The following is a 14,592-nucleotide window of genomic DNA, read 5'->3' as shown; positions in this document are numbered from 1 at the left end:
TACTGACCCCGAGTGAGAAAAGGCAGCACAAGCCTTCGGAGGAGCCTGAAACAAAAGAACAGTTTTGTGCACGCGTGCTTGTGTGTCACCATTAAAACAAAATTGTCAAATACGCCTTATGAGCTTTCTGCTACTGTCTCTGGAAAGGGAGACAACACAGGAAGATGAGAGTCTTCACTATGAAAAAAACCCACCCCCTGAGGTCCTGGAATTGGTCAGCTCTAATATTTTACAGTTGGTAACAGATTATATAAAAGAATTTAGTCTAGAACACAGGAATTCTTCAAGGAAGTTTAGCATATATTAATTTTGTGTTTGCTATGAACACATTTTCAAGCAGACAGGAATACTAAAACTGACACAATGAGCAAATTCTGTCCTCTGTTTGGTATGCCTCAAGGGAAGCTGAAAATATCCCCAATGAATGCATAGTTGAAAAAATCACGTTTCCTCCACTCGCTTAAGAAAAATTCCTTCCCAAACCCAGAATTCCAACTGAATACACCAGAATCACATCTGGTTCAGCAGCATTCCCCTGGGCTGGGGAAGCAACAATCCCAAAACAAAATCACTCTCAGCTCTAAGAAGGACGCAGGACATGTCCAGGAAGGACCACACAACCTCTTCTCTCTGCAATCCTTGTATTAACTTGATTTGGTCTTAGCACAATAAGTTACTAGCATACACACAGGGGAGAAAAAAATTCAGAGTTGGCAGGGCATAAGATGATTAAGTTATCAGAGATCTCTTTCTTCATTAGACAAGATGAGATTTTAAATGTTGCTTCTCACAGGCATGTGGAATTCAAGCTCAGAAAGAATCATTATGTTTCATCTAGCATCCACTCAGTCAGCTAAGTAACTTCCATTTGGCTAACATACCTTTCTGAAAAATATCTAGTCTTTCAATTAAAATATCAAGAAATTGAGCATCTAAGATGGTAAAAATGTGACTAACTTCATATTCAATTTTGACTTGATTCTGTATGTATCTTGCAAGGAATAAAAGAATCAGATACAAGCGAGAAATGTTTTCTTATTTCCCCCCTGCCCCGACTAGGCTGAGCCATTTATAAATCTTTCATATAAGGACACTGTAATACCAGCGACATTTTTGGTACTTGCTCCATTTCTTCCATATGCTTTTAAATATTTGTTCAAAGAATGAGTCACTCTGCATTTATTTTAGTGGAAGGATGAATGTAAAATGTTATGTCATATAAAAATAGATTAAGCTTCAACATTAGTAAGCACATATGAATATATAGCAAGTAAATTCTCTACGAAAGTGGAAGTCAGAGAAAATTCTAGGCACTCTGTTAAGCACTGGAATTTAATAAACTGATTTTTAATTCCATTTTATAGACCCTTGAATAAATTTTTATGGTTTGGTTCTACAAACAGATTCTGTAGAGCGTGAATCAAGAAACATACCCGCACAATGAGAATCCATTTGATCAGGGACAGACCAAATCCACAGATTGCACCATACCTTCCAGCTATGGTATTTGTTATACAGAAGGATAAACAAAATCCAATCCAGTTGAAAATAAACGCCACTATAAAATAAAAGAAACAGTAGCTTCTGTTAATCTGTATAGCTAAGCAGACAGACTTAACATTAATTTAACTTTTAAACTAATAAGGACATGCTTACACAGTCAGTAGTTCCCTTCCGGTAATTCAGGCTTTCAGAGATTGATTTTCAACTAGACATTCCCCATTGTATAGTCACTTAATAACAAAGCAAATGGTAAACAGGCTGGAACCTACTACTTTATACAAGAGAAAACTCCAACATAAAAGTAAGTATTACATTGCTACAGAAATCTAACCAGATGACACTCGACATGAAGGGTCAATGCAAACAAAGGACTATAACATAAAAGACTTGGATTAAAACAAAGGAAAAAAAGCCCTTGCTATGCTTTTATAACTAAAAATATAGTTATATGCACACATACGTGCATGTATCAAGGCTGCATAGTCAGCTTTATCCAGTTTGGATCAAACAGAATAAAAGTGTCTGCTCTTGCTCTGTAAACATAGTATAGAAATGAGGGTAAGCCTAGAAGCTGATGTTTCAGTGGTTACTGTCTCCTCTTTTAGACCTATATTCAAGCACAAGATATAAGAAGCCTTGGAAGTTTCACATAGAAGCTTAAGAAATCAAGAAACAAAAAGGACATTGAGCATAACTTCCACTGTTACTGCAATTATCGCTACTACACAACTCCCAGTAGTTTTACAATGTAAAGTTTCACATCTGCATATGTATTTGGCAAATCAACAACATCATCTGTATCGACTCCCGTTTGCGTGCATGAGGTCACGGTGTGGGAATTCCTGGCTAGGTGATGTCCCACCTTCGGGAGTAAGGGAGGGCACCTAACGAGAAAACCACCACACAGAAAAGCTGGGGGAGCTGGTGGAAGACGACAATTCAGGGGTTCTGGAGAGGATGAGAAGGTGGAAAACTGAAAACATCTGGGAAGACCACGATAAGCACAAAAACCCCTGATGAGGCCAGCAGGAATGGAAGGGTGCAGAGGGGAAACAAAACCCCCTGCACACAAATCCTTAATGCTTTAAATCCCCAAACATAGGGAAAAAACAAAACCCACATAAAATTCAGACATTAAATCACCACAGGGAAAAAGGATGTCTGCCTTTTCAGTAAAAGTTTGAACACTTAGAGCAAAACACTGGGAACACAAAACTGGTCAATAGTTTTCTTAAGTAAAAATCAGTTTGGGAGGATTATCTATAAAACACCACCTCTTTTTTTTTAATTTAAAACCTTGTTACAACTCCTCCAGCAATCCACATGAAAATGCAATGATTTACCCACAAATGAAAAATCAGTCTGCAAAACTGCAGTGGGATTCCATGAACTGTAAAGAATCTGAAGTTCCAAGAGAATTTTTGGAAGACTTTAGATCAACACAGTCATTTTGTACAAGGAAGAAAATGTAAGAACATCATTGTGACCCTAACACGAAAAACATTTACATTTGAGAAAGCTGGGATACACTGTTTTGAAAACAGGATTTCCCTATTTTAAGCAAGCTCTCCAAATCCACCACACTTTTAAAGAGTAATAGATTTCAGAAACTAGTTCTTCAATGCGTCTCTGTTCCTGTCGCAGTGTAACTAACGGCTTGCTGATCTCTTCCTTTCTCCCCACTACTCAAGCTACAAAGAGTGACTTCAATCGTGGCTCTGAAGACAGGCATGCAAAAAATAGACAGAACATAGACATGTTGACATGTTTCTAATGGACTATGCAGACTAGAGGAACTCCTAGAATACTTACAATTTTAATAAGTATATATTAAAAAATGAGGATATGAGGATTTTTATAATACCTGAACTAATTTGTGCATGAATTATAAAAATTAGATATTTCCCAATCATAAACACGGGGGGGGGGGTGGTGTGCGGGATCAGTTCTTATAATCAAAGCTGAACACAGTGACAATTTTACCCTCCTTTCAATTTGATCTAAAGGAATATTCAAAATAGAATCCACAGTCACTGGATGAGTATTAGGTGGATATTTAACACTAAATTGTTTGCCCAGCTCCTCAAAGCAAAGACATCAGCACGTTCCAATGTTGTTCAAAACAGCTTTTTTCCCTTTAAGTGTGCTGTTCCATCAATTCACATACATAAGCAGACAATGCAAGTGGGAAAGAAAAGGCATGAACTATACAAAAGTTGTAAACCATGCAAGTTCACATGCCCTCAATAAAACCCGACTACACACAGAAGAAAAATCTCACTATTTAAGTTGCAATCCGTAATCATCCACTAGAAAAATTCTGCAGTGAGGACCTAATCAGAACTCCCCGTCTTCAGCAGTATGAGGAACGTATTACTTCCACTTCTGTAAAACTTAGGCAACATAGTAGGGAGATTATCCCAATATTGCCTTCCTGTTGCATCATTTTAACAAACTTAAGACAGGCAACGATAACATCTACGTGCTTTCAGTCTTTCCCATTGCTTCTCCCTCACCTCCTCTGTGTCCTACTGCTACTCCAAGAACCAGCTTCACTGTCTCATTCTGGCTGCAAAATCAGATTTTTTCCTTTCAGAAATGCATCTCCAGCTTCTGAGTGGTTTGCAACAAATAAAGGTTTTTCTCTATCTTCCAATTATTTTTCTTCACATCAAGATTAGCCTCATCCACCTGTGTCTTTTTCCATGATTATTTCCATGTATATCTTCTGCTAGTCATGCAAGCTGTCTGAGCTGCGCGGCCTACGCTGCACCCGCTTAAGAGTCACTGATGTTATTTTCTGTATAGTTCCTGCCTCACCTAATTATTGCAATAAAAGCTACCCATAATTTTCATCCTTATATTGCCATAGAGAAGCCACGGCACAAGTTTATTCTCCAAGCTGAGAGGAAAAAAAAATACAATGGTGAGGGGACAGACATCATCCTTCATACTACTTCAGCTTCCCATGACGTTCTCATGTATTCCTGATCTGACACTATTAGCCCTTATCATCAAGAAGACAGACATTCCCAAAAACGAGACAGAAAGTCTAACAAGCTGCTACAACTACAACATGGTTTTAGGAAAAAAGGCGTTCTTAATTTCAGTTTGCCATCTCTTCACAGAGCCAGGCTCTGTGTTCACCTTCCAGCCTCCCACTGCAAGACTAACCACTCTGCAGCAAGAATTGTTTCCTATCCCAGAGATCACTAGAGTTTGGATTCATACTGGAGCCCAACTTTCAATTATGGTTTCCTTTCTTTTAATAAATTTCAGACATTTAGATGAAACTCCCACTGACTGCGCTGCCATCAAGATTTCAGTCTCTTTCTTGGCTACTGTAACATCATATAGTCAGGTGGGACTGATAAAAGTAAGATTTTTGAATTTTATACATTCCTGAAATGCCAACAAGAGGAGAAAGTAACTCTATATTAATGTAATTCACATAAAAAGAATATAACTATTAGAGTTATTGCCTCATAACAAAACTCATAATGAAATACATGTAAGAAGTTGCTTTTTGGGAGGAAGCGGATTGGCCTGAAGGTCCTTTTTAATAAAAGGTCTTCTTGATATCCAATGTAGCGCCCACAACAATTATGTTATACTTCTATTTCTTTTTATGGTTTATAGTAAGATAATCCCAGCCAAAATACCAAGCACAAGATGTTCCGAACGTTGTAAAAGTCTCAGAATCCGACATGCAAAATAAGGCTATCCATCAGCTATTTCCACACCCAAAGCCTTCTTCAGAGGGGCAGCAGTCCGCATAGTTGTTTTCATATGCAAAATTGAAGTTTGAAATCAAAGCCTTTTATAGGCAATTACAGAGAAGCTGGAGTAAAATAATTCAGCTTGGTTTTGAAAAACAAGCTTGTATCCGTTGTCATTCTTCATTCTCCAATAACTATAGGGGCAAGGCAAAGATGATGTACAAAGCTGTACTTTGTCATTAATAATTTATTAATCCATGCTTGCTTTTTGTCAGTGCTCATTAAGTTGCAGAGGAATATTGACACATCCTTTCATTCTACTCCCACAATTTAAAGTAAACACGGAAAACAGTTTTTCAAGATATTAAGCAATCTTGGGCAAAGGTTCCGAGTTGTACATATTGCTATACCGGAAGATGCAACAATAATGACAAGCATACCAGAACAAATCTGCTTTTTCCTCAATTGTTCTTGCACTTCACTTGCTGATCTTTTTCACTTAGCTTTCCACAGCTACACATTAATCACTTGTGTTACATTTGTATTCAGTATTGTGAAAAAAAGCCAGCAAAACTGGTCTGAAGACCTATGTTGGCTTCAAATTTTAACCGTGGCTTAAGCCTGTGATAAGATTATAATGGTGACTCTATATACACACAAAAAGCAACCATGATCAGTTACATCCTTTACTCCATGATTTGTTTGTCCAATGACTCATTATTTTAATATACAGCAAACACCAAAAAGAGCTTAATGCTTCATACTTGCCCTAGGTTTACTAAGCATACTGCAATAAATAATACTTTCTAGATCTTCATGCCCCACTAGGAATTATTCTTGCCATTCCTGCATAGAATTTATTCTATTCTTGAACCTCCCTAGGCAATTTATTTCTACTGCTTCATAACCCTTGTTGGTAAATTTTAATCAATGCCCAACTAGAAGCCTCCTCATTCCAATTATTTTCCATTATATCCAAAGTGTATGGAGAAATCATGTAAGTGAAATTCTTTCTACGTTAAGAAGTTAGGCGATTGTGTATGAAGGCCAGACAGGCTGCCCTGATAACTAGAGAGAAATAAGCACTCCCAAAACAGTTCCTTTATCTCCTTCCAACGTTTGCAATTTCAGTCAGATGACTTCCCCTCAGCTTGTCATGCATGACGAAGGGGAACCTGCATAGCATTCGCGATGTGGACATACAGAAGTCAGGTTTCCCAAATTCACGCAGAGGAATCCTCCCACCAGAAATTTAAACCACGCTTACCACTCCTCGGGAAGGATACCACGGGAGGCTGTGCTCACCCTGAGCCTGTGCTACAACTCTGCCTTCCAACTTATGCCCGCTTGAAAACCCCAAGTAGATACACCTCAGCTTGTGTATGGTTTATTGACTGCAAGAAAGCATCTAATAGGTTTGAAAACTGTATGAACATTAGCTTACAAAATTTTGGCATGGTTATTATCTGTTCCAGTATAGCATCTGCGACAACATGTACATTTACATTTCTCCACATCATTAGATTTTATTGGTGTGAGTTGTACAGAGCGTTTAAATTGACCAGATGTTGTTAAAAAAGAACAAATCAGATCTCTATGTGACAACTCAAGATTCAGCCATATGACTGAACACTTCTCTCCACTTCTTCCTCCTTATTAGCCCATCTGTGAGGTTCAAATTGAATATTCATTTTTCCTCAGTTGTAGGGACATCCAACCTTCCTTCCACGGTCTCAAAGAATCCAGATGAGCCCCGCAATTTTTTCTGGGGCCCACAGGTGAAAAGGCTCGTTGATATTTCTAAAGCAGTCCTTAACTATAAGAGAAAACCATATAAGCCTTTTATTACTGCCCAAAATGACTTCCTTCACGTAATGAACCAGGATGAGCCAGTCGGGCATGATTCAAAAGACTTCCACTATGGGCAGGTTAAGCATGAAAACCAAACCCTTTTGGTCATGAAAGTTACTTGCTCTATCACCATTACACCTGTGTTCAAACTGGAAAGAAACGGCTCAGAAATTCCTCTTTCTTGTTGTGCATAAAAAAAAAATCACTCTGATAAACTTGCTTATTAACTTCCTCTGGCATTCTGAAAAGTTTCTACTATGCTGTATAAAGCACAGCTGACTTAAATACATAATAGAAAAAAAAATATTATGTTGTCTGATAGCAAAATTTACTGCATTTCACATTCATCTATTCATCATATATTCACCAATCTATTCATTTACCTCAAAATCAGAAACTGACAAACACCAGCCCTGACCATTAGAAAGCAGATTCTTTGCCCACCAACATAACCACAAATTTCAAGAGCAACACCAATTTCTTGAAACATATGATTTTACCTTGTATTAGAAATTAAATCAGTTGTTTTCAAAAATTTTCCACTAAGTTTCTGAATCAAGTGCTAAAACAAAAAACCCACCTGTTCATGCAAAGGGCTTTTATTCTTTACAGTATATTGTCTCATTCTATTTAGTTATGCTAAACAGAACAGTACTTTACAACTCAGATGGGAAACAGGTTTGTAACTTGCATGCACCAAGCTCCTACAACAAACAAAAACCCCAAATAAACACATCTGGCCGCTAGATGGCCTCAAGACAGCAGTTGTTTGCAACTTGGGCAGCTACCACTAGATGGTAGCTACATATCACTAGTTGATTGCAATATGCGGGTAAGCTCAGTAAAATGTTTATTTAATTATACTTCAGTTGAAGAAAATGATATTTAAAGAGCTAACTTCACTGTTTTATGCTTAAAACAAAGGCAGCCTGTCCCCCGTCCTCCCCTTCCCCCCCAAGATCTTTCTACCAGCGCTGTACATAACAGTCACGGGAGGAGGCAGAGCACAGCTGGAGCAAACCATTCGTTCCATGCTCCTCTCACCAGAACACAGTTCCTGACACAGTTCTCCTGTATTTTGATTAAGTGAGGGAACTTATTCTAGGCTTTCTGTGATCTGCCACCTCTTCTTGCAGTGTTTAAACATAACCCACACTGAAAAAAAAAAAACAAAACCCCAAAAAGATAGCCATACTGTAAATTTCATTCTAATTCCTGCCCTCTTAAACTATATACATCAACTTTATGGACACTTTTACCTTCTTTTTATAGGGACAGAAACACACCACCCGCTATTTAGAATCTACCCTTATTAGGTTAAGCTCATTTTTCATTTAGTTCTCCAATTTCCCTAAGAAAAACTACTGAAAATTAATATTACAGGTCTATAAATGCTATGAGCTTTTGTGACCTCCTCATACTATGAACACAAACAAGTAAACGTTACCAATTTCCATAGGTAACCAGTATCCATAACAGCCAAAGACCCCAACTAAACATACACTTGCATAAATATCTCGCAATGTGTAAGCACTCATTTTATGCATTTCATTCATGGGCAAGCGAAACTGGCAGTAACATACTCTGAGAATAATCAAGAAAAATTACGATCTACAGAGCATTTTTGTCAAATGTGTAAAAGCAGTGCTCTGTGCAGTCACACTCGGCTAGACAGCTATTTGAAGAGACAGTTGTCAGTTTATCCAAGTAAATGTCTGCGTTCTTGAAAGTGCACACAAGGTTCAAGGCATGGAGTTTTGGCCAACTGCGTGTGAGCATCATTGGAGGCTTTCTGGAGCCTTTGATTCCACTTCAGCTTCTGCATAGCAGGACTTTTACTACTACTGTGCTCCCAGCTGCAAGCTAACGAGTCTGCAGCTGTGATTTTAGGGACTTAAAAGATATTAGAGCCAACAATCCACTTGACCGCCAAGCGCAGTGCTAATGAAGGCCTGAACCAGGATTTAAAAGCAAGAACAAGTGCACCCAACACAGAACCTGAACAGGTCAAGCACAAAAAGTAGTAGCACATAGGGAAGGGGAAAAAAGGGGGGGGGGAAGCCATACCCTCCCCTTTACCCCCAGGAATATATACCTTTTCCATGGTCCAACTACAGAAAGAGGTCAGACTACAAAACGCACTCTGCTTCCCTACATATGTATTTATATATTTGCTGCATGAGGTAGACACATACACTTTTATCCCAAGATGCAAACACCACACTGTCCTAATACATCGTACGCCAACATGAAAAAAACTTCGGTGAAAGTTCTGTAACCTGCAACTGTAACAGTTAAATAAAGAGACTGTGAAAGACATTAAAGAAAAAAGAATTAAGATGACATCTAGGTTGAAAGTCATACAAGGATATTTCAGTGGGGATGGGGGTGGAAATCAATCAGGTTTCATCTTGATGAATGCTAAAAAGAACAGCTACATCCCCAACACAAAGCTTCCATCCAGGCTGTCAACACATTTATTTCAGAAAGGGAAAAAATATCCTCAGAAATTAGAAATAAATATGCAACTGGCAAAACAGAGGCAGCTTCTTTCTACAAGTAACTTACAGTGGCTAAATCTAACTTTACTCAAGGCAGTACACAAGTTACAAGATAAGACATGCACAGTGCGCACACACAGTACCTGAAGAAGTGCTATAGTAGTGCTGGTTGCAATCAGACGTTACCTGAAGACAGTACATTTTTATATGCTAGTGGTTAGTTCAATCTGAAAATAAACATGGTTGGATTTGTTCCAAAATTCCACCCACAGCTATTTAATTCACTATGCTAACATCAGCAACTTTTACATGGCACATCATCTCTCTCTCAGATTTGCTCTACTTAAAACATCAATTGTCAGATTTCTGTGATCCAGCCTTTAATTCAAGTTGGTAGTCCAACTAGATGATGACAGAATTTTCCGATTCATAGTTAACAGCGCAAGCATTTCTATGTCTCAAAACATTTACTATGATTGTGCTTTGTCCCCTTATCTGTGACAGATGCCACAGAAAAAAAAAAGTGCAACATATTTGCTACATCTGGAACAGGAAGAGTTTTTATCTGTGTACAGGTAAAAAAATATCCATTCATTACAGTACATTAATGCAGTTTATTACAGCTATCTTTTATATTCCATAGAAAAAAAGGTACAATTAAGATATATCTCAGCAGGTCTGGGATACAAGAAAACTTACTGAAAAATGCCAACATGAAGATGCCATCATTGCCCACTCTAAGCTGATCTGCATCACTGAAATCATCCCGTGGCGGATACTCTTCTTCCTGGATTTACAGGTTAGTGATAATTTAGTGAAAAGTTTATTTTAGAATAACTATCTGTAGGATTAAAGTATTAATTATGTTTCTAAAGCTAGAAGAAAATTGACATTTCTGTAACACGTCCACATCAAGGAAGTTTAAAAGAAAAATAATTCATATCTATAAAACAATTCTTATTTGTTGATTATATTGACAGAGCCCAAATTTAACTAAAGTTTCTTTAGAAGATAGGTGCATACTGCCTATTCGCCTTAAATAAAGCTAGAAGTTATTTCAGATGAGTACTTTGACAATCAAAACCAACAGAAATCTTTTTGTACTGTAACTACCTTGATATACAGCCAAGCTATTAAATATTTTTTTGAAAAATCATTACATAGTATTTTCTAATTTTCTCCTGCCAGAAAAGTCTTTCAATGCTTCCCAAAATATAAAGTTTTAGGATAAGGTTAGTACCTTAAAATAAATTGCTGGCGCAGCAGCATTGCACTGCCCAGTTTGACTGTCCCGTAGCCTACGGAAACAGACACGCAACGGGAAGAAAACCCCTGGGGACACTAGAGGGCGCGAGCACATTAGAAGTGTTCAAAGTCGTCTAAACCCCCAAAACCACGGTACTTCAAGTCAAACGAAGGTAAAGAGTGATGCCAATCAAAACGATCCAACGATTTCTCCCACCGTGTCAAAACACTAGATCTTAATACCAGAAGCACGAGCTTGTTTTCTTCCTCAGTACTTGATTTTCAGCCTTACGTGGCCGATGGTACGTGCGCAGCTCCGTGCGCAAGTAAAACACGGCTGCAGCTGCAGACTGGCAAAAGTGTTCGTGATGCCAGCGCTTGCTAAAGGGAGCCTGATGAAGACTGTTAAAACCAGTTAAACACACCATTTTTATACTTAAATGAATAACATCAGATCAATGCAGGATGATGCAAGTCAAATAATGCTGTCAGTGGCAGCGGTGATATGGTCTAGACATAATCATGAATAACACTTCGTATTTTTTTTCTCCAATTAATGACAATGTATTAGAATTGAGATAAGAAATGACCTAAGGAAAAAAAAAAAGGGAGATCAGCTCAAGTGAGTTTTACTTAGCTGTTTCACCCATAGCAAACACTTACTACTGAAATAATGTAATATTGATTTTAACACACTATTACTATTATTATGCTGTACCAAATGTTATTTTGTATATTAAGTTCATAACTAAAAGGGCATTAAACAATCACAGTGGTCTAAAGCTCTGTCATGTGATTGACATGTTCACCTTTGTCAACACAGCAAAATAATTTACCAGGGTATTGTGATTATGGTTAAAAATGTGCTAGAACGAGCTGCACCAACTTAAGGCAGCCAGCTTTACCCTCCGTAACATGGCTGTGAAGTTCCAGCTGTGCTCTTTATCCCAGATTAATTAACCAAGACTCTGTGTCAGATAACTTTGAAAACACTGCTATTCACCTAGACAATTCCAAGGAAAGAACCAAAAGCTAGTTGAACAACAATCTTAAGAGGCTATAATTCAACTCTACATCATTTCAGATGTCCCTAAATGGTCATCTTAAGGGACTATGAAAGCATTAGTTTATTTAGCTCAACTTTGCTGCAGCTACAAGACTGATGTGGGGGAGGGAAGGCAAAGAAGGGCTGAAAATGCATTAAACAGCGAGCTGCATTTTAATGTGCTTATCTCTGAAATGTATGCCACAAAAGTCCCTTTTTCAAGTCAGGACAACGGAAAACCTTTTTAATTTTGATCTCAGAAGGTCTACAAAACCCCATATAAAGTAATCCAATGGTTTTTTGGTTTTGTTTTTTTGGTTTTGTTTTTATTTTTTTAATGTCTGCTAACTACTGTACTGCATACTGGCATTTCCAAACCAATTTACAGTCTGCAAAATGTTGCTTCAGAAAATGAAAACTTTGCTCAACTACAAGTTTAGCAGGTTCCTCTATATGCACAGGCTTCTTTAAGGCTTACACATGTGGGAAACACGGGTCAATACACAACCCAGGGACATGAGAACAGACATTTGCAAGTAGGTACTGCTGTAGTAAGTGTGAACAAATTGTAATTTATCACACCCCATGTCAAAAGGGAATTATACTAAACTGAGTTCCACATACTGTCTCCAAAAATTGGCATATGAAAATTATCAAAATGTTTAAAAATTAAAGTTTCCTGTGCTTAAATCACATTCAGCCTTTATCTACATCATTTAGTATTACGTTGTTTTACGATCAGTCCTGCACACAGAAGACACTCATTGGCCACTGCTCAAGCCCCACTAATACTGGCTTGTCTTTCACAGTGCTCTGTTTTAACCTAGTCGGTGTGAACTGCCCCAATCTTTCTTCAAAATATAATTGTTTACCACCGTTCACTGAGGAATGAGAAGGGACAATGCAGAATGACTGTCCTCTCTGCTGAATGCTTAGAACTGAACTTCATTTCATAGTCATACTTCCACTAGATACTGACATTTTTATCAGTGAGAATAATTATGTATTTATATATTTTTTCTCTTTAGTAAGAAAAATGTCATATAACAACACACACAAATCCATAAAATAGAATTTTGTTTCAGTATCCCATATTGATTTTTGATAAATTTAGCCATGTTAAGGATCATGAACAGTATTTCTGGTTTGCTAAACATGCTGAGATCTGTATAAGCAGATAACTTACTGTTCCTATGACAGCGAAACATCTAAACAGCAAAATGTTATCAACGTAAATGGCCTGTCACAGAGTAATTCTCTAAGCAGAAGAGCATCAAAAGGTACAGTGTACTGAAGTCAAACCTATTAACTTCTCTGAAACTACGGTGCTCTCTGTAGTATTCTGCAAGAAAAGGACTGTTTTTTCCCCCCAATGCTTTTTAACTTCTTTCAGATTGAAAATCAGCATGGCATATAGTAAGACAACCACCTTTAATCAAATAAAGAACCCAAGTATTCAGGAACCCCTTGGATAACTAAACTGATACAACTTTTCTCGATGAAGTGGATTTAGAGAGAAAAACTTCTGAGGAAAGTGTCAAATTACTTAATAAACCCCATAAATGATACCTTCAGCATACAAAACAATATGGAGAAGATAATGGTGGGGTAAAAAGGCACAATGAACCCCAGAAGCATTTGTTTGCCAGCAGGAAAATTCACAGTTAAAGTCTAAACTAGAGAGAACTATACCATACCTCTGGACGACTGAGGAATATTTCATCAAACAGACTCCTAGACTCCCTAAACTGGGCGTGCTAAGCATGTAAAAACAGAAAAACATAAGACAAATGCAACTGAAAAGCATTAAGTAAAAGCCATTCATTGCAACATACAAACAAGTCATTTAACTGTTAGCAATATTTTTGTTCATTTAAATTGACCTTTCAAAACTGACCTTGAGAATTTGAAAAGGAAAACATCAAAAACCAGGGTAACTAATGCTATCACTACTGATGACATAGTGCTGCTACAGTTTCTTCAATACATTGAGCTAGCTGGGAGCATTTGAAAGAAATAAATGTTTATACGCAACCTGTTCTTGTAAGACAAGCTACTCAGAACTACAAAAACAAGTACTGAGAGTTTCAGTAAATGTTGGCTTTAGATTGCTCATACAATCTGTGGATGCAGGGCCTATGATGAAGTCTTCAATATGATCACACTGATGTTTTTGTAAAATCTCTACATGATTCAGGGGAAAAAATATGAACGCTGTTTACTAAATGCGCTGCCATTTTATACCATTTTCCTCTCTTTTGCTCAGTGAGTAGGTTTGTAGCCTTCTTTACTGCACACTTGAGTGTACCATGAAACAATTATCAGTTTCATGTATTGCTCAAGGTAACGTGAGGACATTTAACATTTTCCAGCTGTTCACATCACTTTAGTGAAGAGGCAATATAGCCTCATTTTACAAGGAAGAAGCTAGGGGAACAGATCATAGAAGAGTTCACATTCATAAGAGCACTGATTTCATTAAGGCTGAAAATAAAAACTGAAAAAAATACATTATATCATTTGTGTATGTTTTGCAAAGTGTGTAATATATATGTCAGATGCTGCAGACACTGCTTGTGTTCTCCAAGAGAGTGAAAGTGAGAAAACAATTAACTACATACCAGTAGTGCAAAGTTTAAGTCACTTATCTGTTCTTCATGGGTACTCAGAGCTAAGGATCAAAATCCTTCCTCTCGAGATGGCAAACCACCACTCTGACCATAACATG

General features: G+C 37.6%; 1 protein-coding gene across 2 annotated transcripts in view; it reads right to left on the bottom strand.

The window, feature by feature from the left end:
- Window positions 1-14,592, bottom strand: part of NDFIP2 (Nedd4 family interacting protein 2) — a 46,560-nt gene that overhangs the window by 9,207 nt on the left and 22,761 nt on the right. The window contains exons 4-6 of one of the 2 annotated variants that reach the window (XM_075089450.1): window positions 13,562-13,621; window positions 10,274-10,361; window positions 1,434-1,558 (exon numbers count right to left, since the gene is read on the bottom strand). In XM_075089450.1, coding sequence (XP_074945551.1) covers window positions 1,434-1,558; window positions 10,274-10,361; window positions 13,562-13,621 — 273 coding nt within the window. The remainder of the gene's footprint in view (window positions 1-1,433; window positions 1,559-10,273; window positions 10,362-13,561; window positions 13,622-14,592) is intronic. The other variant, XM_075089459.1, reaches the window with a different exon arrangement.

The sequence above is a fragment of the Phalacrocorax aristotelis genome, chromosome 1 (genome assembly GCF_949628215.1).
Source record: "Phalacrocorax aristotelis chromosome 1, bGulAri2.1, whole genome shotgun sequence".
NCBI classification, from domain to species: domain Eukaryota; kingdom Metazoa; phylum Chordata; class Aves; order Suliformes; family Phalacrocoracidae; genus Phalacrocorax; species Phalacrocorax aristotelis.
The sequence above is the reverse complement of the archived record's forward strand: the minus strand, read 5'-3'. Positions and strand labels throughout refer to the sequence as shown.